The 26872-nt window shown below is 58.2% G+C and overlaps 3 protein-coding genes across 6 annotated transcripts in view; 1 reads left to right on the top strand and 2 right to left on the bottom strand.

Annotated features, from left to right (window-relative positions):
• Window positions 1–22555, bottom strand: part of BOP1 (BOP1 ribosomal biogenesis factor) — an 80776-nt gene extending 58221 nt beyond the window's left edge. Inside the window, exons 1-3 of the mRNA XM_054189700.1 lie at window positions 22416–22555; window positions 22075–22239; window positions 6160–6270 (exon numbers count right to left, since the gene is read on the bottom strand). Of these exons, the coding sequence (XP_054045675.1) occupies window positions 6160–6270; window positions 22075–22239; window positions 22416–22424 (285 nt within the window). The 5' untranslated portion in view covers window positions 22425–22555. The remainder of the gene's footprint in view (window positions 1–6159; window positions 6271–22074; window positions 22240–22415) is intronic.
• Window positions 15945–26872, bottom strand: part of LOC128904854 (uncharacterized) — a 216756-nt gene continuing 205828 nt past the window's right edge. Inside the window, exon 2 of the mRNA XM_054189722.1 lies at window positions 15945–16858. The gene's annotated coding sequence lies outside the window, so the exon portion shown is untranslated. The remainder of the gene's footprint in view (window positions 16859–26872) is intronic.
• Window positions 23224–26872, top strand: part of HSF1 (heat shock transcription factor 1) — an 81263-nt gene continuing 77614 nt past the window's right edge. For 3 of the 4 annotated variants that reach the window (XM_054189718.1, XM_054189717.1, XM_054189716.1), the window contains exon 1: window positions 23224–23411. In XM_054189718.1, the coding sequence (XP_054045693.1) occupies window positions 23286–23411 (126 nt within the window). In that variant the 5' untranslated portion in view covers window positions 23224–23285. Of the gene's footprint in view, window positions 23412–24595; window positions 24620–26872 lie in introns of those variants that run through there. The other variant, XM_054189720.1, reaches the window with a different exon arrangement.

The raw sequence follows: 26872 nt of genomic DNA, 5'->3' as shown, positions 1-26872 counted from the left end.
AAAGCTGGGGAGGGACTCTGGAGCAGGGAGGGGAGCCACGGGATGAGAGCCAACGGTTTTAAACCAAAAGAGGGGAGATTGAGATTAAAAATAAGGCAGAAATTCTCCATGATGAAGCTGGTGAGCCCCTGGCCCAGGTTGCCCAGAGAAGCTGTGGCTGCCGCATCCCTGGAGGGGTTCAAGGCCAGGTTGGACGGGGCTCGGAGCGACCCGTGCTGGTGGGAGGTGTCCCTGCCCAGGGCAGGGGTTGGAACTAGATGGTCTTTACAGTCCCTTCCCACCCAAACCGTTCATGATACCATGATTCTAAGACCACCTTTGGTGGTGGCACTTGACCAAAGACTGTCCGGGTCTGGCTGGAGAGAAGATCGCTGCCAACAGCGCTGCAGAGACCTCCCTCCCTTCCTCTTAGCTGGGAGCGAAACGGCTCCCGGACACCCCCGTCCTTTGCCTCTTGCCGCTGTCACCCCGTCACCCAAGTCTGCTCAGGAGGGTCCCACCACCCAGCAGCACCAGCTGCCCGGGCACAGACAGGGACCTTCGCCGAGGCGTACGGGACCACGCTTTGATCCGCGACGTCCTGAGAGCGTCAGTTTTATTTTAAAACGCTGTAGGCTCCAGATGTTCTTGTTATTCACATTAGTATCTGCAAACCTTAATGTTCACAAAGTCTTTGGCACCACCGGCATCTCATGGCCGTGAAACGTGCAGGCCAGCGGTGTGTAAGATAATCCGCCCGCACGGTGTGCGTGTCCCTCTCCTGCCATTTCGGTTTTAAATCCGATGCCTTTTCATCTTGTCAAATATCCCCCCGCGCTACCTTCTACATCCTGTTATTGTGTCCTCTCAGACTCCGCTTCGCCTCCAAACGACACAAATCTTGTCTTTTCTCGTCTCTTCATCTGTAGATTCCCCCCCAGGCCGCCAATTATCCCCGCTATCCATCTCTGGAGCTCCTTTTTCTCTCCCTACGTCTTTTCAAAACGGAATAATGGAAATGGGGCATGGCACTGCAGCTGGAGGACCTCACCGACGGGCTGTAACGAAGCTTTCAGTGCTTTCCTTCTTGCATCCCGTTTCCAACTTCTTCCCGATAGCCGAGCGCAGCAGCGGACGTTTTCACCGAGAACTTTCCGAGAACTTGAATTCCATGAGCAAGTGACTCCTTGGGAGCCCAGGAAGGCAGGAAGGAGCCTGTGCTACCCCTACAGCCACACGCTTTAGCACAGGAAAACGCGGGTTAGGACGATCTCTTCAGCTGGATTTGGAGCTCTCTCTAAAGCTCCTTGATAATACTCCCCTCCCCCTTAAATACTCCCTTCTCGGTGTACGAAACACCCGCAGCTCATCGGTGTTCCCTGAGACAAACGGGCACGTTTTGGAAAGGACACGGCCACGCCAGGATGTACTTTCCCCTCGATAGAAGAGGGAAGGAAAAGAAAAAGTCTTGAATTCAGCAGCAGAAACACTTGCCCACCGAGCAGCCAGCGCAGACAAGAGGAAACGGCCTCCAGTTGCGCCAGGGCAGGTTTAGGATGGATATTGGGAAAAAATTCCTTCATGGAAAGGGCTGTCGGGCGTTGGAAGAGGCTGCCCAGGGCAGTGGGGTAGTCGCCATCCCCGGAGGGATGGAAAAGCCGGGCAGACGCGGCGCTGAGGGACGCAGGGTAGCGGTGGGTTTGGCAGCGCTGGGCGGATGGTTGGACTCCATGGTCTGAAAGGTCTTTTCCAACTTAGGCAATTCTCCGATTCTGTGATTTGGGAACCTGCTCTCACGCTCTTCCCCACGGGCAGGCTGGAGGGGGGCTCCCATCTCGGGGTGTTGGGCACAGCCCCGGAGGAACAGGCTGGGGCCGGAGCCCCTCCAGGCTCTGCCCTGGGGTACCGTAAGCTTTTGCGGAGCCGCGAGGGCAGGGAGCGGAGCGAAGGAGCCCCGACCCTCCTGCTCCATCCCCGGAGAGATGCCAAGGCCACCCGGCTGGTGGCAAAGCACCCGTTGGGTCACTCGTCTCCTGGCTCCGATGGGCTCAGCTCCATCCCAGTGGCACTGCCACCCTTCCCGCTCCGAGCCCTTCCTTTCGCACCTTCGCGGCCACCAGACGGGGCCGAGCACGCGCGGCTGCCCGGCCAGACACGCTCGCGGGGGAGATTTGCTCCGTGGTTAACGCAGGCGGCGAGTGGGAAGCCTGGAGCATCTGCTGGAGCCAGGCAGGTCGGGAAGCGCACGCACAGCCGCGCACACACACACACACACACCCCCCCCGAGCGATGAGTTGAAGGAGCTGTCTGCCAGCAGCACATTCTGCAGGATTTTATTTTTATTTTTTTCTCTCTCTCTCTCTCTTGGCTAATCAGCTACTGAAAGAAGAGCTCCCTCAGCCCGGCCAGCCGCTGAGCCCCCCCGCCCGGGTCAGCTGCGCTGCGGAGGAGGGAAGTGGGCTTGGAACAGCCGCCGGCTCACCGAGGAGCACTCAACGCGCCTTCATTCATTATCCACTGACATATGGAATAGTCATTGCGGGAGGAAACAGAACCAAACAAAAGCCCCAAACTGCTTCCTCCCAGCGAGGCCCTGACAGCCTCTGCAGCTCACGGCCATTCATCTCCGCGTGGGGATGGGATGCTCGGGCTGTGGGGCGAGCGCCGGTGGGATGGCTAAGGCTGGGGGGGGGGGGCAGGGAGCCCTGCCATGGGGAACCGTCTCCCTGGCACGGCAGGCACGCACCGGGGCTCTCCTGCCGCCCGGAGCGGGGAGCCTCCTCGCCGGGCACCGGGAAAGGGCCCTGCGTGCGACACGGGCTCCCCTACCCGCCCCGGCCAGGAAACCAATTTATTTTGTTGTGTCTCTTCTCAGAGCACACGGCAGAGAGCGGCCCGGGCGCCCGGCCAGGCTGAGCGCCGGCGGCTGCCAAGTGAGCAGGAGCACAGCTAGAAGAAATTTAGTCTGCGCTAAACACAGGGGCATAACAGGTCTGAGCTATTATTCTTTATTAAAGAGCTCCGAAGCCCACGCACAGGCGGGAGGGGAGAGCGCGCAAGCTCAGAGCCAGCCGCCGGCGGGTGAGTGACAGCCGGCACAGCGGCGCGCACACCGGGGCACCGGCCGTGCCAGCGGCGGCACCGGATGTTTTCCCAAACCGCCGCTGGTTTAGGGAAAAAATCCTGCGGGCGCTGGCGGGAACGGAGCAACAAGGCAGGCTGCACGGGGAGCTGCGGCTGCAGGTGCCCGGTTGGGGGTTTGCAAACGAAGCCGGACAAAAGGGAATTGGGGCACCCTCCCACGGCACCCTGAGCTGCACCCAAGGGTGCTCCCGGCTGGGCACTGTGTGGCACCGACTGGTGAGACGGGCAGGGGAAGGAGCCAAAGGGGACAGGGACGCTCTGCCACCGCAGTCCCCGAGTGCTGGCGCTGGCGGCCGCTGAACCCCAAGGTATGAACAAGCCGGGGGGGGGGGTTACTGCCCATCAGTCACATTTAGAGCTGCTGCCATTAAAGATAACAATCAAGCCAGAGATAATTATCACGGAGAGAGACACAGACAGGGAGCGCAGGGCGTAATCTCTACCCAGAGGCTGCCAAATTTCTTGTGTGCTGCCCCAGAGCCCGGGGACGATCTGCTCCTGCAGCTGTGCCCCGGGCGCCGACGCACGGACAAAGGCTGGGACCCCCCCCCCCATTTTTCCAGGGGGTGCTGCGGCCACGGCATCTCCAGCTTCCACGGCTCTCCCCGCTCTGCTCTCAGGATGCCGGCTCAGGCCGCACCACGCTGCTAATCCCTGGGCTGGGATATCCAGAGGGATGGCATTGCCTTTCGGAGCAGGGTGGACCAGGACCACCCCACACCAACCATCGAGGACGGCAGAGCCAGGAGGTTTTCCACCCCAAATCCACGCTCCCACTGCAAAACGCTGCCGTTCGCTCGCTGGCTTAAGAGGCGGTGAAGCAACATACCCCGTGTGAGGCTGGCGGCACGGTGAGCAGGGCCGGGAGGACGCGGGGGGCATGCGCTGCACCCTCCAAGGCCCAATTCTGCACCTAGACCCCCCCTTCCGACGCACAGCGGGACCAGGGACCAGCCCACTCCGGATAAGGGGCGAGCGAGGGGGTAACGAAGCGACACCCAGCACTGAAACCAGCCCTTCCCACCCCAAAAGGGTGGGCTGTGGGAGAAGCACTGGTGGGACCGGGCTGTGCTCCCTCCCTGCCATCACCGACAACCCAGAGGGATGGAAGTTCACGCCTTCAGCGCCCTCCTAACGAGCACCGCACCAAAGCGCCGCACTGCACGGAGACTTTAATTAAGACATGGCTACACGTTAATTGGGACGAGGCTGCGACGCAGGGTAGGTCTCAACAAAAAGAACGCAAAATAAAAAAAAAGTGATCCCGTTTGCAAGGAAGAAAGCGTTTTCCTGGCCCTACTCGCGTCCGAGCTGCCCCTGCCCGATGTTGGGGGGGGGTGGGGGGGGTGCTGCCCTCCCCTCCCAGCGCTTCTGGGCCACCGAGACAGAAAGCAAGAGAGAGGAGCTGGGCGATGCTCCTCGGCGGAGGCGAGCACAAAGCACCCAGTGTGCGCATCCCAGCCGCAGGAAGCAGAAGCATCAGGGTTCTTATGGAAGAGAGATAAATACAATTACAGAGGGAGGGCAGGGGGCTGGGAACGGGGAACAAGGAACAAAGCCACTGGAAGCTGCTCTGATGTCAACAGGTTCTGAATCAGCGCTCCCCCCACCGGGGCCCTGAAGCAGGACCAGCTGGGGAGAGAGACCTTGAATTCCTGCATGAAAGGGTTTTTTCCCCGGGTTATGCTGGAGACATTACACAAGTGTATGTTTTCTATAGTCATATATTTCCCCCCCCTTCTCTCTAAATCTCTATTCCAGACCCGGGGGCAGGGACTGCCGGCAGCTCCAGCGCTAGCCCAGGTGGGCCTCTACCATCTAACCTTTCGGGCCCTCGCTGGCCCAGAAAGGCCGGCAGGCACCCAATCCTCCCCCTCCCTCCACCGGGGCTGGAACAGGAGCAGACGCGTCCCTCAAAGCTCCAGGAACCGCAAGCCTTAGACCCTTTGAACTGTCAGCGATGCCAAAGAGCTCTCCCGAAGCTGGGTGTGCAGCCAAGAGTCCTGCTCACGCCCCCGCTCAGAAAACTCATGCCCCGAGCCCCGGGTGCCACGCTGCCGTTACTCCCGACGTCCCCCCGCTCCCCGTACCCACGGCCGTTCCACGCCGGCCAGGTGACGCACGTCTCCTCGTTCAGAGCGCTCGCAGGGCGCCGCGGGCACCGGCTGGCTCCTCACCTGCCTGCTCACGCAGGATTTTCTGTGCTCTGCTACTTCTCAGCCGTTCCGGAGGAGACAGGCTGAAGGATTCCACCTCACCGGCACCCAGGAGGCTTCTCCAAGCATTTGTCCAAGTCATGCATGAGGCTACCCAGTACCCATTCAGGTGAACCAAAATCCCAGCAATAAAGGCCAGATCCAAACGCCCCCACAGCCCTTGGCAATCCCTCCGTCCCGACCCCAGGGTTCCACTGAAACAGCTGATTGACGCCAATCGCGTTAATTGATTTAGCAGACGATTAAGAAAGGCAACGAAGTTTGGCTGGAACAGCCAAACCCTAGGGGCATTTTACCGCTATCTTCCACACAAGCAGTTTCCAATCTTTTCCGACGCGCGGAACCCGAAGAGGTTCCCTCCGAGAGCAGACCCCAGCACAGGGAAGGTGACGCCACAAGCCACGGGTGAGGCTCAGTCGCCTTTTATACGCCTGAAGAAACCCTCTCTTGACCCCGGGCTGAAAGCCCCAGCTCCAGCTGTGCGACTTCTAGCAAGGGTGGGAGGAAGGCTCTTCCCAGACAGGAAACATGAGCCTTTCCAAGGTGGATACGACGTTCCTTTCGGCTGCCCCCACGTGCTCCAAGCGACGCACCCGAGCAACAGACCCTCACCAAGAGTCTCCTCGACAGCCCCGACCTGGTGCTGCTGCCCTGCCACGCGTCAGCAGCACAGAGCAGTCCGGGCAATTTCCTTTCGGGGACAACATTACTTGACCATCTCCCCTCCCTTCGAGTTCGCGGAAAAGCCAGCATGGAAGAGGGGAAACCCATCACCCCCGTCTCATACCCACGTAGAAAGAAAAGCTGCAACGGGTCCTACCTCTTCATCCGAGCTGTCTTCTTCATATTCATTCTGAGCGAGCAGATTCCCATTTTCCTTCAGTGGCGAATCATCCACCAAGAGTTTGCTCTTCCTGGAAGCCCCTTTAGCCTGAAAGACAGAGAAAAACAGCTTAGTGAGATTCCACCATGCAAATCTTTGCATTTTTGGTGTCCACTACAGCGGAGACCTTGGCCGGGCAATGAAAGCCGAAGCTGCCACCGACATCTAGTCTGCTGCCAGGTCCAAGATCACCACAAAGCGCTTCATGCCCCAACCCGGAGAGCACTGTGCAGAACAACCTCTCACTCTTAGACCCTCTGGGACACCGCATTGCAGGGGGGAGGAAGGAAGGAAAGGGCTCATTAAGCAGCGCGCACTTACATTCAGCTGGGACTGCCAAGGGAGAAGGTCAATCACCTCTCTCCTGAGGACAGGTTGCCTGAGAAGCTCTCTGGCAGCTCCTCAGCTCGCACAAGAATCGCATTTTCACTCACTGGGCCCAAAATTATTTCTCCCTCCGCAGCTTCCATAACCCAGCCATCTTCCAGAGTTATTTCAAGACCCTCTGTTCCCTCTTTTCCCTTGGAGCTCAATGCCACTGAGACCACGCAAAGACACAACCAGGGCAGAGCTTCCACCAACCCAATCTGCAAGGACAGGCAGCAAAGGATTTCCCAGGAACGCCGCTTCTCCTGAGCGTGTCAGAACACAAACAGCCAAGGATGAGGTGCCAGCAGAGCTCCAGGCTCGGGAAGGCAAGGACTGCGTCAGAAACCGCACAAGCTCACATCACGGAAACAGAAAAATCTACGCCAGAAAGGACCTCTGGAGGTCCCTAATCCAACCCCCTGCTCAAAGCGCAGCTACCTTCCAAGGTAGATCAGGATGCTTGGGATCGCGTCTGGTCAAGCGTTGAGTATTTCCAAGGATGGAGATCTCACCACCTCTCTGGGTACTGTTCCAGGGCTGCACCACTCCCATGGGCAAGAACACTCCTTACGTTCAACCAGAGTTTTCCTTGCTGCACCTCGTCCCCGTTGCCTCTCATCCCATCCCGAGGCATCACGAGAGCCTGGCTCCATCCCCTCATGAAGCTGCAGACAGCAACGGGATCCCCCTTTGTCCCTTCTCCCAGCTGAAGCCGCCAGCTCACAGACCCTCTTGGGTCCCACGCTCCAGCCCCGACTGCCTCGGTGCCCTACACCGGTCCCATTCCTGTCACTGTGTTGTACTGGGGAGCCCCAGACCGGACCCCAAGCCTGGATGGGTCTCAAGTGCCAAAGAGAGGTGAAGGACTCCATCCCCGGCCCCGCCGATGTTGCTCAGGACAACTGCTGACTCCCAGGGTGTGTCCCCAGGACCTTCCCTCCGGAGCTGCTCCCTGGCCATCAGCCCCCGCCTGCCCCCTTGCACAGGGTTATCCTGTCCCAGGTGCACAACTTCACATTCACCATCCTTGAACTTCACAAGGTGCCCATCAGCCATCTTCTCCAGCCCGTCAAGGTCTCTCCGAACGGCAGATCTGCCCTCCAGCAGATCCCCAACGGATCCCAGGGCCTGCTCTCTCCGGTAAGGACAGACCCAGCAGCACCGTTCTCTCTATCTGGCAGGATGCGTGCACGGGGGTTTCTGGTGCCCACCACGACGCCACCACAAGGGCAGGCTTTTCCCAGCACCGAACTTCAGCAAAGGTCCTACCACCGATGGGCTCCACCACGTCCGCGCTCAGGACTCCAGGAGCTGCCGGACAAATTGTTTGAGATTGGGTAAAGCACACAACCATCTCACCTGCACAATCTGAAGTTACCGGTGAGTTTTGAAGTAACGTGCGCATTTGGAGCCACTCCGAACCTCTTTGGAGTAGAGAACAGGGCAGGACCAGGCTGCAGGCACAGCCCCCAAGGTGCCAACGTCACCGTGATGAAGAGACGCCCACCATCACACGCGCTACGCACCGTGACGGAGGCGTCCAACTGAGGTTACCCATCAGGAGTGGTGGGACCAACCCCACAGGGAGCTGAATGCAGCCTCTACGGCTTGGGTTATCCCCATTTATTTTTTTTTTCCATGCCAGAGCCCTCGGCGGGCAGGACACCTCCCGCGCTGAAGCGGAGCTCGGCCCAGCGCAGGGCCCGCGGCCCCACGTTGTGCTCCATCAGAGACAACCGGCGGGGGCATGCCTGGGGCAGGAATTCGTTCCCTCCTCAGACACGGGTAATCAGACAGCACCGAACATCAGACTTCGCCCACTCGCTGACCTGCTGTGTGGGTGCCGAATAAGCTACAGATCCTTCCCTGGAAAAGAGATTCTCTCTCCCCCCTCCGTCACCGCTCGGAGCGGGGGTAGGGGGAGAATGGGGACCCTGGCTAGATCGGGTTTACGGGAGGATTCAGTGAAATAATCGGAAAAACAGCCCCAGAAAACGTCCCTCGCGGGAGCAGTAAAATCCGCACAGTGTGTGATCACCTTCTGCTGTACGTACACACCAGCGCAGCTCCCCCGAGCCGCAGGGAGAGGGGTGGGAGAGAGCCTGGAAAATACTGGGCCGGCAAGAGGATGAGATTACTGCAAAAACAAAAGGCTTTATTAAAAAATTTTTAAAAAGGGAGATTGGAGATAAGTTTTTTTCCAGGCTTTTGGCGCTACGATGGCTTTGGACTTGAGTTTCCATCTTTCCCTCATTTCCCTCCTCTCTCCGCTGCCACGATGAGACCGGAGAAGGAGCCGGCACAGCAAATCCGGGTTGCGGGTGCCACAAACTGCCAGCGTCCTTGAGGGCGAAGGCCGTGCCAGGAGGCGGCCCACAGTCGCTCCAGCGCTCCTGCTCTTACCCCAGCGATGCTCAGCCTCCCAGCCCACACCATCGGGGAGAAAAAAACAGAGGCCCACGGGCTCCCCAGGTCCTGAGTTTACTCGGAGAGCCGGCACAAGCCAGGATCTCGCTTCGGGGTTCTTGCAGGAGATTCACCCTGGCTGGGCACATCTGCAAAGCAAATGCGACTCCAGCATCCAGGGGTTAGACACGTCTATCGGCAGGTTCAAACCCTTCAAGAAGGCTTTGCCAGGAAAATAAGAAAGACCTCAGCTAGGACACCAATCGCACCGCCAGCACCCTGTAATGACTAAAGCCTGCCTGGGAAACGGCAGTGTAGACTAAAACCATTTTGCCAGAAAAAAAAAGGTCTGTCTGAACCGGCTAGGGCCCTAAGGGGGCTTCAGGGTAAGCAGCGGAGGGGCCAGCGGACCTGGTCGCAGGGGAGCGCGGTCACCGTTCACTCCTCAGGTTACTCGAAACACCTCTCTGCGCCTTCCAGGTACATTTACCTTGATTCGCGCAAAGGCTTTTTCCCCACAGCTGGGTCCCGGGCAGGCAGGGACAGGCAGGGACAGGTCCCCCCGAGCTTGCCCTGGGCTTCGTTGGGAGGCAGAAATCCAGCCAGAGCTTTGCTCCGCCGCCCAGGCGGCCCCATGCAGAAAGGCTCGTTCCACAAGAGGGCGGCAAGCGATGCTGGACACACCGCGAAACCCTGCGAAACCCCTCAAAACTACCCCGCCGGCACCCCGCAACCACAGCCGCTGCCAGGGCCGGGGGACGAAGACCCGCCTGGCCCCCTGTGGGGCACCCACGGCTAGTGGGGATGCAGGAGTCGGCACCCCCAGACCTCAGAAGGGAGTCGGGCAGCGCTGAGCTCACCCACAGCCATCGCCGAACCCCATTTCTGGCAGTTTTGGTCGCCGAAGGGGAGACCTGGGACAGCTGGTGGGTTTCGACAGCCCAGACAGGACTTGGAAGAGGTTTAGCTGTAAAGAGGGGGAGAGGGAAGAAAGATGGAAGCCTCCCACACCGGTGAGACCTGTAACGTCCTCCCTCCCAAACCCAGCCCCTGCTCCCCACGCGCGGGTCAGCTGGGGTTCCTCTACCCCACGCTCCAACAGGCAAATTCAACAGAAGAGTTCAGAGGAACAAGAAAAAAGGATTAATCTGAACGAAAACACAAAACAGACGGGCAAAAAGGAGAGGGAGAATACAGTCAGCAGGCTTTGAGGAGAGCCACGTCCTCAGAGAGCTCAATTTTACCATCAAAAAGGCGTGTGGGGCGACAAACCGCGCTCGGTCACACACCGGCACCAGGCAGCCGAGCCGCACCAGCCGCTCCGTGTCTCGGCCAGGCTGAGACGGCAGCTTTCCGGCACGGGCAGAGCCGGCTCTCCCCAGTTATGCTGCAAAAAGCACATCGCGTACCTGACCGCAACGAGAGTCTTATGCCAGCAAAGATGCTAAGGAGAGGCAATAACTTTAGTGATAAATTAGGGAAAGGAAATACGCTTTCAGGAACGCAAATCCCACAGGCGTGAAAGAGAAGCAGAGCTGAAGAAGGCTCGTCTATCCCAAAGCTTTTCCACATCCTCCAGCTAGATAAATTGGTTTAATAAAAGATATCGCCCCTGCCTACACCAGTCCCACTTATTTCCTCAAGCTATATCGCCTCACGGAATCACGGAATCTTCAGAGTTGGAAGGGACCTCTAGAGATCATCTAGTCCAACTCCCCTGCTAGAGCAGGATTGCCTAAAGCACATCCCTCAGGGCTGCATCCAGGCGGGTCTTGAAAATCTCCAGAGAAGGGGACTCCACACCCTCCCTGGGCAGCCTGTTCCAGTGCTCTGTCACCCTCACCGTAAAGAAGTTTTTCCGTGTATTTGAACATAACTTCCTATGTTCTACCTTGTGCCCATTGCCCCTCGTCCTGTCGCTGGGAACCATTGAAAAGAGCCTGGCTCCATCCTCCTTAAACCCACCCTTTAGATACTTGTAAACATTAATCAGGTCCCCCCTCAACCTTCTCTTCTCCAGGCTAAAGAGTCCCAGCTCTTTCAGCCTTTCCTCATAAGGGAGGTGCTCCAGTCCCTCAATCATCTTGGTTGCCCTTCGCTGGACTCGCTTCAGTAGTTCCCTGTCCCTCTTGAACTGGGGAGCCCAGAACTGGACACAGTACTCCAGTTGTGGCCTCACCAGTGTAGAGTGGAGGGGAAGAATGACCTCCCTCGACCTACTGGCCACAGTCTTCCCTATGCAGCCCAGGATGCCATTGGCCTTCTTGGCGACAAGGGCACACTGCTGGCTCATGGATAATTTGCTGTCTACCAGGACCCCCAGGTCCTTCTCCTCAGAGCTGCTTCCCAGCATGTCCGCCCCTAACCTATACTGGTGTTTGGCATTCTTCCTTCCCAGGTGCAGGACCTTACACTTGCTTTTGTTGAACCTCATTAGGTTCTTCTCTGCCCAGCTCTCCAGCCTGTCCAGGTCATGCTGGATGGCAGCACGGCCCTCTGGAGTGTCGGCCACCCCTCCCAGCTTGGTATCATCAGCAAACTTGCTGAGGATACACTCTGTCCCATCATCTAGGTCATTAATGAATATATTGAACAAAATTGGACCAAGACCAATTGGCCTCCACGACGTCCAGGCTAGACGGCCTCGGAAAGACCAGCGAGGCAGGCTTTTTAGCAGCTGCCTGGACTACCTGAATCGGGAAGGGAAGCATCCCCTGCTGCATCTGCTGCTCAGTCAAATAACCATCAGAGCACGTTAACGGTCCAGTTAGATCCTCCTTTTCCTCCTGAAACCAAGATTAAAACATCGGTAGCTGCTTCGGCTCCCCCTTTCCCCTGAGTAAAACCCGCTTGCCTCCCACCCTAAAGTTCTCAACGTGCTCCCACGCAGTTCCACCTTGCCCGTGGAGAAAAGATCAGAAACTCCTGGCTTGCAATTTTCCAGCAGGACGGGAGAAAGGTCCCCGCTGTCCCAGCGACCCCCAGCTACAGCGGCGCAGAATCCCCTCGGGAGGCAGGAAAGCTGCAGGGAGGGGATGCGCCAGGCGGGTGCTGCCACCGCAGAGACAGAGTTGGGGTTACAAGGAGCCGCGGAGGCGAGGGGGAGGACGGGCAGCAGCAGGGCCAGTTCTATGATTCGAGAATTGATCAGACCAGACGTGCCGGAGGGAACAGGCAACGGACCCTGAAGTGGGAGCAGCCCTAGAGCAGACAGGTTTGGGAGCTGCGGCAGCAGCACGCGCCTACGTGGGACAAAGCGAGCGTCCCTCGTGTTCAGGAGAGGGGCCGAGAGGTTTCTCTCAGCTTTACCAGACACCAGGACGCGCACGGGAGCGGTGAGAATCTGGTTTATCGGTGCCGAGCCCGGACCCTGGTAGGATCGTAGGGTCGGGGGGGAGGACGCGGAAAAGCAAGCAACCAACACACACACACGGCTTAACTTCTTGCTAAAGCAAGACGGTTCTTGGGCCTGATCTTTCCAGTTGCCCTGCTCGCCCTGTGAGGCAAAACAACTAAATCCTCAGCTTTACACATGGAAAAAGGAGAGCTACAGGAGCAGCAGGGATCCAGCTACAAGGAAGAGTATCGCATTCGCGGCCCTTTGAGGGACAGTGCACTCGTGTGGGCTGTTCTCTGGGACCTGTCCTTCTCCACCTCCCCTCAACACGCTCTAACACCGACCTGCAGCAGCTCCAGCTCTCCCAGCGCCTCTACACCAACCGCTGCTGGGACAAACAACGTGCCGGGCTTGTGAGGAAAGCTAGGACGAAGCCATATAATTCCTCCTGATGAGGAGGGTCTCCGATCCTGAGGAGCCTGTAAGACCAGCTAAGCCCTGTGGCAATTTAAGGAGCTTAAAACACAGGTTCACCTCATTATCCGCCGTTGCGTTTGAAGAGGTTTCCGTTCTCAGGCAACCTCTCGTAAGCCACAAGATGCAAGACAGCAGCATCTCCAGCACTGCTAAATGAACGTATGTGACACCTCAGGTCTGAGCTTAGACGTAAGAAGATCCAAATCGATGCCTTTGAAACAAGAGCAGTAAAGCGGCTTCTGCCAGGGCCAGGACAAACCACCCTGCTCAGCCAGCCGCGGAGAACCAGGACGACGCAGCCACGTCCGTGTAAGGAGCTGTTTGAGCAGCAGCCTCTGGAGCACGCCTGCTGCCGGGAGCCCAGGAGGAACTCGGCTGGATCCTCCCTGTGGGACAAACCGAGTGACATCGGGCCAACACTGGCAGCAGGTCCCCATCGCAGTGGCAGACAAAGCCATCTTTCCACATCCCAGTGCCTTTGGCAGAGGGGATGTTGTCTCATCTCCACCAGCTCAAGTCTTCCTCCACTGAGCGCTCTAAAACCAGGAGACGGAGCCTGGGAGGCCACATCACAGGCAGTGCTTTGAAGTCGTCGGCTGCTCTTAGCTTTCTCCTCTCACCGGGCTCTCCACGTCACCGTCTTCTGGTACCGCCGCGTTGATCAGCCAGGCTGCTGTATCGCTGCACGACGTACCACTGCGAGAGCTGAAAGTCCTGAGGACGCGGAGGGGTAACTCGTGCAAAGACCGTCAGCGCAAGTAACAAGCCCGAAATCGTTCACCCTGTGGGCAAACATCAATTTGTTCCGTTTCGTGGGGCTGACGGAACCGCTAACAGCACAGAAAGACGAAGCTCGACATGGGAAGAGTCTCGCTCACGCACCAGACTCAAGAACTAACACGTCTCAAGACAGAGACAGCTTGCCAGAGTGCCAGGCAAACCGTTTAGTGCTGCAGCTTGCCTTTGCGGGGATTTTGGGCAGAGGGCACAGCGCTGGGTGTGTGAAAGCTGGCCTGTCCCCCCCCGCCTCCACCAGGAGCATGGAGCCCTGCGCCGACCCAGGCTCACCGCGGAGCACAGCCCTCCGCGCCCCGGTAACACCCACACCGGGCTGGGGCAGGGATCGGCACGGCAGGCTGGGGACGCTGAGATCTGCCGCTCTCCCAGTGCAGTGACTTAGTGAGGTACCGTGGGCACGGTGGGCACCAAGCAGCAGCACTTCCACTGACGCCGCGAGCTGCTGCTAGCACCAACAGCGGCTTCTTTCCTTCCACAACTGCTAGAAACACATCATAGAATCACGGAATGGTTTGGGTGGGAAGGGACCTTAAAGAGCATCAAGTCCCACACCCTGCCCTGGGCAGGGACATCTTCAACTAGACCTGGTTGCCCAAAGCCCCGTCCAACCTGGCCTTGAACCCCTCCAGGGATGGGGCAGCCACAGCTTCTCGGGGCAACCTGGGCCAGGGGCTCACCAGCTTCATCATGGAGAATTTCTGCCTTATTTTTAATCTCAATCTCCCCTCTTTTGGTTTAAAACCCTTCCCCCTCGTCCCGTGGCTCCCCTCCCTGCTCCAGAGTCCCTCCCCAGCTTTCCCAGAGCCCCCTTAGGGCCTGGAAGGGGCTGGAAGGTCTCCCCGGAGCCTTGTCCAGAGCAGAGGGGCAGAATGCCCCAGGGCTCAAGAGGCAAGAAGGCTCTGCAGAAATTGGGCCACCACAAAAGAATGCGTCAGCTGCTTTTCTCTTTCAGACTGGTGTGGCAAACACGAGCACAAATTAATCTACAGGGGAGGAGAAAAAGCGATACAGGGCTAGGGAGAAGAACTGGACAGAGGAGCCCCCATATGCCCCTGCTGATGAGAATCTCAGCTCCAAACGGCTGGGCTCCTGCCGCTGCGGCTGCGCGGCGCGGAGCCGAAGGCAGTGCAGAGCCACCGAGAAGAAGGAAAAGGAGCCCAGGTTCACTGCCAGGCGCCAGCGGAGAAGCAGAGAGAGGAGCCGGATACGGTACCGCAGCCCCGAGCTCCGTGAGGATGCTCCGAGCTCTGCAGCTGAGCGGTCGGGAGCAGGGCCAGGTCTCCGGGTGCCATCCCTGCAGGAAGGGAAGAGGTAAGCGGCTCTCGCTGCACCCCCAGTGTCTCCCCGAAGCCTACGCCCCGCACAGGGCAGATGAGCTTCAGGTGCTGGGTGCCACAGCAGGGACTCTCCAGCAGAGCAGCGCTGAAGGGGCTTCCTGGCTTCGAAAAGCAGCAAATAAACATTTCAGCCTGGCCTTCAACTGCAGGCCACCGGGCTTCTCCCCAGGGGCTCCCAGAGCCGAGTCGGACGGCTCAGCTCAGCACCGGGGCTGCCAAGGAAGAAAGCACAGCTTGTCAGAACGCTGGGAGTCATTAAGAGGAAATCTAATCCGACAAGGACAGCCTAATATTTACACAGCCCTGCGAGCTAGAGAGGCACTAAGAACGGGGCTTTGCAATCTGCTGACAGGCAGGTGGTGGAAGCTGTGGCCTTTCTGGCTCCGGGATCCCCGGGGGGAGCTGGGACAGCACAATTCAGTTCAGCACCTTGCTGCTCAGACCGGATTAACACTTCTCCACGGGCCGAGGCGCCAGCATTGGCTCACACTTCAGTACCTCTCTCTCTTCTGTCCTCAGGAGAGGCGGTCTTTACTCCTCCGCGGGTTTTTTAAAGCCCCAAAGGCCAGGCTTCTTACATTCCGACTTCCTAAAAGCATCTTCTTGGAGAGAGCTGCAGATCGCCACCAGCATTGCGAGATGGAGCGCAGCTCTGGAGAGGCACCTCATCATCCCACCACCATCTACGCTTGAATTCCGCCCAGACGCTAACACGTCCTGAAACCGGTTTGTGTTTCACCGTCTCAGGAGCCGTCGGTCTCCCCATCACTTCTCTTGGCTGGTCAAACACAACAGTCGCTAACTGGGATATCTCACAGCATAAAAATATAAACGTCCGGCAAGAGTATTTCAAGCACCAACATGTTCAGAGAGCAGTGACACCCCCCCTCTATCTAAAGGGTTTCTTCCCTTGCCAAAGCCACTCCTTCCACAGATGGAGCAGCAAAGATGAAGCCCAGACCAACGAAGAGCATCGGCTTGGCTTCGGCACCCTCCAAACCACTGGCTTTCACCAAGAGAAAACCATAGGTTTTTCCAGAAGCGGGGAGAGACCATGATTAAAGGAGTCAGTTGCCAGAACAGTGTTACAACCCCTCGCTGTGAGGTGCGACACCAGCGGTATCCTCCCCGTCCGTGGGTCAGAGCTCCCAGCTCTTCCCGGAGCCCCAGACAGGCCTCTCCGGGAGGACCGTGATGCTGAGTCTACAGAAAAGCTCTGGCAACCTGAGCACGCAAGGCTCCTTGCTGTCTGGTCTCTCAGCAGGAAACCTCAGAGTAATCACAGAACATCTGCAAGTTTCCCTTCCCTTCTCCGTCCACGCGCCGTCCTTCTCCACGAGCTCCCTGATGCTCTCCACGTTTCTCTGGCAGAGCAGGAGACCCTGCTGTCGGTTCCTAAGTGCTGGACGCATCCAGCCCCGACGCACACGCAGCTCTCCTGTGCGTAGTCCAGAAGCCTCGGGAAGCAGCAGCTTGGGAATCCTCCCCAGCCTCGATTAACTTGCTGGACAGCCAGAAGATACTGAAAGGAAGAGACCCAGGACACGCACAAACCCCTCCGAAAGCGCTCCAGAGCCTGCCTCGAGTGACGCGCACAGTGACAGGCCATTCCCAGAGAACAAAGTCATCTTTAACATCAAGGCTGAAGACCCGACGGGGAGGAGCAGGAGGCTTCTCCGGCACCAGTTCAGGTGTCCACGCCGTTGGCAAGGCACAAGCGAGGTTGGAGCAAACCGGGATCAGCTGGGAGGGCTAAAGGCAGGTTCAAAGCAAATTTCCACAAGACAGGATGAGGCTTTCGGTTTTGAAAAAGGGGGACAGCAAAACAGCCATCCAGGCTAGTATGAGCGCGCTTGGCAAAACACACAGAAGGACTGTAAAAATCAGGGCTGGGTCTCTACGAGGGGCCAAGCTGATCTTGGCTCTGCCACGGAAGGGTGGTCTGTACCCTCCCGCCCTCCTCCTCCCGCTGCTCCCTGCGCGCCTGCTCGGCTCCCGACACACTCCCCGGGAGCCGATTCAACCCGCTCCCCTCGCGGAAGGGAGGGGGAGAGACAGCTTTCGGCCAGGCCAAGGAGGTGACCCGGCTCAAGGAAGCATCTTCTGAGACGGAGCAGAACCAGGAGGAGAGGACGAGGCTGGAGATGGGAAACATCCCCACTCTGGCAGCCCCCGGAGAAGCTGCCGACTGGGAAGTTCATTCGCCTGCTGTGAAAACACAGCTCCGGAGAAGCTGCCAGGGAGGATCCGCGCTCTGTATTTGCACTTTGTTACCCAACTGCAAGGAGCAGGAAGAACTGGGGGCCGTCACCGCCACGCTGAGTATCAGCGGCTCCGCATTGCGGCCGACGGCTGCTTTTGGCACTTACGCATCACGTCCCCGACAGTGCTACGCCGTACTGGAAATGAACGCCGTATAATTTGCAACATATTTTAAGCTTAGGGCTAAAAAAATCAGTTAAATTTCCAAGAACGAGCTAAACAAAGGCAGAAGAGGCTGGCCTCCAGAGCTCCCTGCTGCTCAGAGATACCCGGCCGCAGGCAGACTCCAAATCGTCATTCAGCAACGCCCCCAGAAGCGCCAAAGTCACCACACCAACCGACCAAACAAGAGAGGCGTCTAAGAAGTGACTATAAATTTTTGGGCAAGTGTTAAAATCGCCTCCAAAGGAGCAGGGACGAGTTCCCTGCTCAAAACACTGCTGGCGGAGGCGCAAGTTAAACTGTTTTCTCTTACCAGGGTTAAACCCCCGCGAGGTCTCCTGGAGCATTTTAGGGGCACAGGGTAACAGCGTCCTCTGTTTCCGACAGGGAACACAGCTTGGAGGAGATCCTAACGAGCAGCCAAAGCCACGGATTAACGTCAAGGACACTCAAGAGTCTGTGTTTCTTTCTGGAGTGTTATTTTCCTCTCTTTTTCGCGTTCCTGTAACTAAGAACCTGACGGAACAAAAACTCGTTTGGCGGCACCTGAGGACTCCGCAGGGTTTGCACATCGCTTTGGCTAAAGCGCCCCTACAGAGCGCACCGAACTGAACAAAATTAAAAAAAAAAAAGAGAAAAAAAAGAAAAAAGGTGGGTGCTGTGGCAGCGGGGGAGGCAGGGCGTGCACCGGCAGCTTCGAGGCCACGGACCGAAGAGCAGAAGAGCCAGCAAAAGCGATTATCACAAACACCAGCTCAAGGGAGAGCGAGGTGGTTATTTGTGGGGCAGATCCTCCCGCTGCCCCACGGCAGCTCGCGGCGGGTCTGTTTCTTACCCGTCACACTAACAGCAGCTCCGACACTCCACCAGCCCTTAGACGCAGCCGCAGATACCCACGGTCAATCCTCCTGCCTTATAAACATAACAAAAAATAATCCCCCCCCAGCAGGTTTTGCCATCACAACCAATCCAAGAAAAATTTTAGCTCGCCTTTTAACGACGTTTTCACCACTAACTCCTAGTAAATTAAGCGGCTTTGCCAATCGGGGAGCTGATGAACAGAAATCAAGGGTTTTAAGAGTGTGCAATCAAGAGACTAGAGTTTGAGAAATCTCATTCAAAATTAAATGTAGCTATCCGGGGCAACTAAACAGCTCTCCGATGCTAGCAAGTGAAATATTTTCTAAGTATAAGCTCGTTCTCTTCACTCTTGCCCCAAAGCTGTAAGTTCGTTTTTAAATACGACAGTATTACACAAATGGCTTTAGCGTGGGTGTGCCGGCCACCTCCGCCGGCGACCCAGCAGCTCTCCTGGCAGAGGGGGACAGCGAGCGTCCCGAGGACAGACCCCGCTCAGACGGAGCGGTCCCTCGAGCGCTCCTTCCCCAGACCCTGCGCGTAAGCTCCATTTTCTTCTCCGAAGTTTCCTCCCCCCGCCCCGTGAAGCAACGAGCGCAGCTCCAAAGCCGAGAGCTGTGGAGAGCGACGGCCAAGGAAAGACTCAAGATGCTCCCGGGAAATTCTTACTTCGTACTTGACCTCGGCTCTCCCCGCGTTCCCGAGGGGTTTCGATGCAACGTAAAATTCGGAACTGCGCACAGCACCAAAATCATCGAGTCTCTCTGAAAAGCCGTCTGACCTGCAGGGGCTTCTAAGACTCTAAAGCAGCAGTTTTCAACCCGTTTACTTATGACATTAACGCCAAGGCCCTGGAAAGAAGGAAGAGAAGAAAACCCAGCTGCGGGAAGCTGCAGTTCACTACGCAGGGTTCACAGCTCCAGCAGAAAGCGTTTAGGGGTGCCGCACGCCAAAAAGGACGGAGGCACAGATCGCAGAATTACTTCCTTGCAGGATCCCAGAGAAGAAAAGGGTCTGGACAGACCAAACCTCTGTCAAACTCTGCACTGGGAAAGTGACGCCCTTGCAAGGAGCGTTCCTTTTTCCCCCAAACAGAAACAGGTAAACATATTCCCGGCCATGTCCGACATGTTTGATGTCTTTTCCCCCTCTGTGAAACCCCTTCAGGAGCCTTCTGCCACAAGAGGAAGCACAGACAAGTCTCCGCTCCGTCTCTAACGTCCCTGCTCGGGATGGCTGCAGTTTGTGCCGGGGAACTCTCTCCACACGCAGGTCGGCAGCACAGGAACGGCACCAGCTCCTGCCCTTCTGCCAAGACGCCGATGCCTCTGCACAGCAAAGACCCCAAAGGCAGAAGGCAAAGCAAGAAAGGAAACTGGGAACGCGACTTCACTGAGCCGTCGCTACAGAACCGACAGACTATCCCTGCCCAAAGCAGCAGCGAGGCCAAAAAAGGGACATATCGCACAGCAATGGAAACAGGGGTCAGGATCAGCCGCCCCCTGACCTGCTCGGCTTCTGCTGTCACTGCTGGAGCTCTTTTTTTGGGCTGTGCTACCTGCACAAAGCGCGCAACATTCCAGGGAAGAGCTTGTCATAGAATCATCGAATGGTTTGGGTTGGAAGGGACCTTAAAGATCATCTAGTTCCAACCCCCCCTGCCCTGGGCAGAGACACCTCCCACTAGATCAGGCTGCTCAGAGCCTCATCCGGCCTGGCCTTGAACACCTCCAGGGACGGGGTGTCCACAACTTCTCTGGGCAACCTGTTCCAATGCCTCACCACCCTCACGGCAAAGAATTTCTTCCTAATATCCAATCTAAATCTACCCTCTTTCAGTTTGAAACCGCTACCCTGTTTGTCCATTGTTACCCACGTTGTCCATCGTGTCCAGCTTGACCCGGGTTGCAACGAGGCAGTGATGGATCCCAACATCCGCAGATACTTTCTTACGGACCCATAGCATTGCACGCACTTGGATACCGAATAGAAGGCTGAAGAATCGGGTGGGGTGGGCGCAGAACCAGCCCCAGCTCTCACAGACAGATGCACAACGCGGTGGCAGTCGGTCCCGGCTCAAGCAAGCGTCCTACTGCTTACGCGGCCGCGTGGCACAACAGAGCCGAGAGCCAACGCCGAGGAAAACAACCCTGCTACCAACCAAAACGCCTGCGCAGTCGGGGGACCAATCGTTCTGAAAAGCAAAACAGAACAAAAGCAAAAAAGGCCTCGCTCCCCCAGAGTGATTTCTGGGCTGGAGCAGGCGCCAGGCCCAGCCCACACCAGAGATTCGTAAGCGGTTGAAGAAGCACAACGGCGGCATCAGGGTGGGAAGAAGCGGCTGTCAATGGAGAAATCCAAGCAGGACGGCTGCTGCACGGCAACACCGCAGCCCCAGGCACCGCTGCAGAACTCCTAAGTGGGTTATTAGAGGAACTTCCTACTAAATTTCTACTCCAAACCCTCATCCTTCTACCCATCCTCCAAACGAATGCACAGACTTCGATAGCCAGGATAATAACAAGGCGTTTTTTGTTAAGCCTGGGGCATGACGCAAGGTGAAGGAGGCTGCCGTGCCCAAAATCCCAGGGATCGCACCTTAATACCTCAAGACAAATGTGAGTGTGAATTTTTCCACCAATCTTTGTGCGTGCACCTTCTGAGACAGAAGTGAGACTACGTCCGTGTAATAATGTTCTAAAAAGGCTACTATCTATGAGAGAAGCATCGCTACTGCGACTCTAGAAATGCAAACCGGCACAGAAGTTGTTTTGCTGTTAACGAGCCAGCAGCACTACAGCTCTCTATGCTGCGTCTCATTCCAAAGGCTGAAGTGTCACCTAATTCTGTACGCGTACGGTTCCCTCTTCTGCTGCTCCGACGTGGTCAGACATCCCTGACCCCCAGGAGACGGAAAACGGGCACTCAGCCTGCGCGAAGCCCCCTCAGCATCTCTGGGGCCTCTCTACCCAACGCGCAGCCTGGAATCCTCACGCCAACCCAGCTGCATCGCACAGCCCAAGGCCCTACTTGTGTAATTAAAGAAAAGCAGCTAAAAAAAAAATAAATAAAAATCTAGAAGCACAGAATGATTTGAGTTGAAGGGACTTTTAAAGCCCACCCAGTGCCCCCCCCTGCCCTGGGCAGGGCCACCTCCCACCAGCCCAGGTTGCCCAAAGCCCCGTCCAACCTGGCCTTGAACCCCTCCAGGGATGGGGCAGCCACAGCTTCTCTGGGCAACCTGGGCCAGGGGCTCACCAGCTTCATCGTGGAGAATTTCTTCCTTGTTTTTAATCTCAGTCTCCCCTCTTTGGGTTTAAAACCGTTGCCCCTCGTCCCGTGGCTCCCCTCCCTGCTCCAGAGTCCCTCCCCAGCTTTCCCGGAGCCCCTTGAGGGCCTGGAAGGGGCTGGAAGGTCTCCCCGGAGCCCTCTCTCCCCCAGACATCCCCACCTCACGGGTCTAACGAAGGTCCCCCCCTCACAGCGGTTTCGCCATGGCTCACACACACAGGCTGGATTTTGCTTTTTCTCCCCAATTTACAAACGGGGGGGCATCGACACCGGGCACGGGCCCTTCCTCCCACCCGTTCCTCCTCCTCCAGACATGAGCAGCGGCCGGAGCAGGGGGAAAACCGCCGTTGCCTGGCCGGGCTCTGCCTCCAGGCTCCGTTACCGGTGAAGCAGCACCGGAGGAACCGACGGCCGGCGGGGGGGGGGGGGTGGTGGGACCCCCAACCGGGCCACTGCAAACCCCGGGGGGGGGTGCCGTGCCTCGCCCCCCACCCGCTGAAACGGTGTTTCCCGGCGGTTAGAGGGAACCCCCCCACCCCTGGTTTGAGTCCTTACGTGTATCCGGGGGGGCGAGCTGCCGCCGGGGCCTTCCTCCGGGCCCTCATCCTCCTCCTCCTCCTCCTCCGCCGCCGAGGTGCTGTCGCTGCCCGAGTCCTCCAGCCCCGAGTAGACGCTCTCCTCGCTGTCCGTCAGCTCCTCGCTCTCCGCGGCAGGACTCGGCTGGAAGGGAACGGAACGGGGGGGGTCAGGCCTCCGGTAACGCGGAGAGAGGGGGGGGGGTTCAGTCCTCCGGTAACGGAGTGGCCCGACCCACCGACCTCCCCCTGCGCTGCCAGGGCCCCGCCGGCACCGGGCCGGGCCCTCATCGCCCGTAACCATGGCAACCCCTCCCCGACCTGCTCCATGGCTCCGTCCCGCCGCTCCGCGTGCGCCGCCGCCGCCGCCACGCACCACGTGCGCGCGGGTCAGAGGTCACGGCCCCGCTCCGCCCCCCCCCCCCCCGGCCACCACCTTTCCGCCTGCCCCCGGCCCCTCCCCGGCAGCAGCGGCCACACCGGGAGGGGGAAGGGCGGGGGGAGGGGGATCATCCCGGTGGGGGGGGGGGGGGAAGGGCAGGGGATAACCGGGGAGGGGTCAAAGGGGAGAGGTGACACGGCGCGGATGCGCATGCGCCGCACCCCGGTGGGGCCGCATGCGCATAGGCGCGCACCGGGCGGGTGCCGGCGGAGCAGGCGCGCATGCGCGGAGAGCCTCACCCGGGGAGGGGGGGGGGGGGGCTCGGCGTGCTGCGCATGCGCACTGGGGCGGCCGTTGGGCGCGCACGCCTCGGCCGGCCGGCGCGTCGGCAGAACTGCGCATGCGCACAGAGGGGAGGGGAAAGACTCCTTGAGGGGGCGCATGCGCACGGCGTGCGGCCGGGAGGGAGGCGTGGCCCTCCCCGCGCGCGGGTTGGGGGGGGGGGGGGGAGAGGCGGCGCCGCGCACGCGCGCCGCCGCGCCGCGCGGGGGGCTTGTCTCGGAGGCGTCCCAAGATGGCGGCGGCCATGCTGGGCCCCGGGGGTTGCAGTGCGCAGGCAGCGGCCCGGCCCCGCGGCGGCGGCCGCCGGCGGCACTAAGCCCCGCACCGCCCGCCTCGGCCCGCCGCTAAACCCCACCTGGCGGCGGTTTCCCCGGGGAGAGGGGGGCGGGTTGGGGGGGGGGGGGGGGACGCCGGCTCGCTGCGGCCTGCCCCGGGGCCTGCAGCCGGGCCCTGAGGCCGCCGCCGCTATGGAGGGGCCCGGCGCGGCGGCGGTGGGCGCCGGCCCCGGCGGCAGTAACGTCCCCGCTTTCCTCACCAAGCTGTGGACCCTGGTGGAGGATCCCGACACCGACTCGCTCATCTGCTGGAGCCCGGTGAGTCCCGATGAGGGGACGAAGCGGCCGAGGCCCCGGGGCCCGGCTCCCGGCAGCGGGCGAACGCCCGCTGACGGGAGCCGGGCCCCGAGGCCTCGGCCCAGGCGTGTCCGCGGCCTCCCGAGTGACTTTCCCAAGCCGCGGGACTCTCCAGGCCTCGCAGTTCCTAATTAGAGGTGCTGCCTCTTTCCCCGCTGCTTATCCCGCCCGTGCACCTCATTATCCCAGCGCCGCAATCCCTCAGGGGAAAATGAGCTGTCCCGGCTATTCGAGGGGAAAAAAAAAACCAAAAAACCAAAACCCCAGCGTCCAGGTGCTTTTCTAACTGTTTCCATGGCAGGGGATGCTCTACAGTATTTAGCCGTGTCATTATAACCGCTGTGCCAGAGCCCGTGCTGTTTCCGCTTCGCTCTCCCGCTTTATGATCGCTCCAGTCGTGCAAGTCCCCCTTTTTTTTCTCTCTCTTATTAGCCGCTTGGGGAAGCGTAAGGTTTGTCTAAAAGATCAGAGCGTCCAGAGCCAAATGCTGCAAGCTGTTTTTTTCAGAGGCAGTCCCATCTATGGTGTTTACCTGAAATCAAAGGGAAGACGTTTTCTTGCTCTTTGTTCTTAACCTGGCAGACCGAGCAGTTAAGTGGAAATAAGTTCTTGCGAATATTCTCCTGTATCGCCTTGCGTCGACCGCAGATCAGGCGTTTGCTACCCAAACTATCGAAGGAAGGGGCGTGCGGTAACACTTATAAGAGTGAAAAAGGACTGTCGTGTAGAGGTTTGACTTCAGATGGGCGTGCGGAGCTAAGACGAGTGGAACTGCGGTTCAAGATCATAAAATGTGAACGATAAGGACCAAAATAAAAGCGTAAACGCGCTGGGAATGTTTTTTCGTAACCCTTGATCGTAGCTGCTCTCCACCGGCTACGACTGTTTGCTTATCTGGCTCAATGTGGCAGTGACGAGATGAAAGACCTGCGCTGTCTGTTTGCTGCAGATATTGCATTGCTCTTAACTTTGCAAGTCATCGCCCCTGAACAGACGCCTCGTCCTGTTACTAGAGCAAACAACGATTTAACGCCTTGCGTTAAATAAGTTTGTGTTCGTTGTGTTGCTGAAGCACCGCTAGAAATCGCATTTAGAGGCAGGGGGCAAAGGGCATCACCCCGTTCCCTGTGCCTTTGGGAGCTGCAGTGGCGCTTTCCTCCTGAGAGTGGGTATGAGAGAATTTTTGGGGGGATTCTGTGAGAACTTTCGGCCTGTGTCTGAATGCAGACAGATTCGCTGTTTGGGCGGTGTTTGAATTAAGCTGTGCCACTGGGAGTATGGAGTAATATCCATGGGATTAGTATCTACATGCAAATCAGCATGCTTTTGCAAATAGGTCTATGTACTTTGCTTGTGTTGACAGGTAGATGAAGTTGCCTACATCTTTACATTTCTCCTTGCCCAAAAGATTTGTCGTGAGTGTAGGAGGAAAGAGGTGCTGGTGTCGAGGCTGGAGCTCCTGACTGCTCGCTTCCCTCCCTTGGCACAGTTTGCTGCCCCCTCTTCTTTGGGGTTGTTGTTCATTTTGACTGTTTTTGGTTTGTAACATAGAATTGTAGAATCGCAGAACAGTTTGGGTGGGCAGGGAGCTTTAAAGGCCATCGAGTCCAACCCCCTGCCCTGGGACACCTCCCACTAGCCCAGGTTGCTCCGAGCCCCGTCCAACCTGGCCTTGAACCCCTCCAGGGATGGGGCAGCCACAGCTTCTCGGGGCAACCTGGGCCAGGGGCTCACCAGCTTCATCATGGAGAATTTCTTCCTTGTTTTTAATCTCAGTCTCCCCTCTTTTGGTTTAAAACCCTTCCCCCTCGTCCCGTGGCTCCCCTCCCTGCTCCAGAGTCCCTCCCCAGCTTTCCCGGAGCCCCTTGAGGGCCTGGAAGGGGCTGGAAGGTCTCCGCGGAGCCTTCTCTTCTCCAGGCTGAACCCCCCCAGCTCTCTCAGCCTGTCCTCCCAGCAGAGGGGCTCCAGCCCTCCCGGCATCTCCGGGGCCTCCTCCAGCCCCGCTCCGACACCTCCGTGTCCTCCCGATGTCCCCAGCGCGGGAGGCAGCACTGCAGGGGGGTCTCCCCCGAGCGGAGCAGAGGGGCAGAATCCCCCCCTCGCCCCCCTGCCCACGCTGCTGGGGATGCAGCCCAGGCTGCGGGGGGGTTTCTGTGCTGCCAGCGCACGGTGCCGGCTCATGGGCAGCGTTTCCCCCCCCCTCCCCAGCCCCCCCAAGCCCTTCTCTCAGGGCTGCTCTCCATCCCCCCACCCCCAGCCTGGGCTGGCACCGGGGGCTGCCCCGTGACCCCAAGCTGTCCAAGCCCACCTGGGGACAAGGGAGCTGCTGCTGGTAGGTGGGAGTTCAAGGGTAGGAAAGGGAGACTCGTACGCTGGTTGTGCATCCGAAGAAGCAGTGTGCTGGGTGAGGTTGCTTTGCAGTAGCTGTCGGGGTACGCGTTCTTGGCCTCTGCTAAATGTGCAATATCCTTCTTTGTTCACTGAGTGATAAATCGCCTTTTTTTACTGGGTGTTTGCAGTGGGGTGACAGTGTCCATGAAGAGCAATGCGGCAGCTTAGACAGCCGCAGCACTGAGGTCCGGCCTACATCTAAACTTTATTCCAAAGTAGCTTTGCTAGTTTGCTAAAGAGATTATTTTTTTAACTGCTTTATGCTATTGATAGTACAATGAGAAGCTCACAATCATTTAAAAAAGATTTTAGGGCCTTAGGGCAACTGGTAAAGCGATCAGGAGCTTGGGTTGTGTTCTCCTCCATCCCTCTGACATCATCGATGGACGAGGGAATATATAGGAGGAGTCAACAGGTCAATTCATGGCTCCGGGACTGGTGTCGTAGGCAGGGCTTTGGGTTTTACGATCACGGCTTGGCATATGAGGCACCAGAGCTGCAAGCAGCTAATGGGATGCACTTATCCCAGAGCAGGAAAAGGATTCTGGGGCAGGAGTTGGCAGGCCTCACTGCCAGGGCTTTAAACTAGATTTGAAGGGGGAAGGGGTCAATAATTTCATGCTTGCCTGTGACCAACAGTGGGGCAGCACATCGGGGGCAGAGGCATGGACTCCTAGTAAGGGCTTTCAACTTGTTGTCCTAAGGCAAGCCGGAGAGGACGCACCGGGACACCCCAAGGGAATCAAGGGCGATTCGCGCAAGAGGGTGACACGGCCAGCCCCGCTGAAGTGCCTCTACGCGAATGCAGGCAGCTTGGGCAATAAACAGGAGGAATTAAGGGCCACTGTGCTGCTGGAAAGCCATGACGTAGTAGTGGCCATTACTGAAGCTTGGTGGGATGATTCCCATGACTGGAATGTAGGGATAGACGGATACAAGCTCTTTAGGAAGGACAGGCAGGGGAGGAGGTGTTGCCCTCTACGTCGGTGACCGGCTAGAATCCATGGAGCTCCACATGGGGAAGGACGAGG

This window comes from Rissa tridactyla, chromosome 2, assembly GCF_028500815.1.
Source record: "Rissa tridactyla isolate bRisTri1 chromosome 2, bRisTri1.patW.cur.20221130, whole genome shotgun sequence".
NCBI classification, from domain to species: domain Eukaryota; kingdom Metazoa; phylum Chordata; class Aves; order Charadriiformes; family Laridae; genus Rissa; species Rissa tridactyla.
Note: the sequence above shows the minus strand (reverse complement) of the source record. Positions and strands in the feature narration are given on the sequence as shown.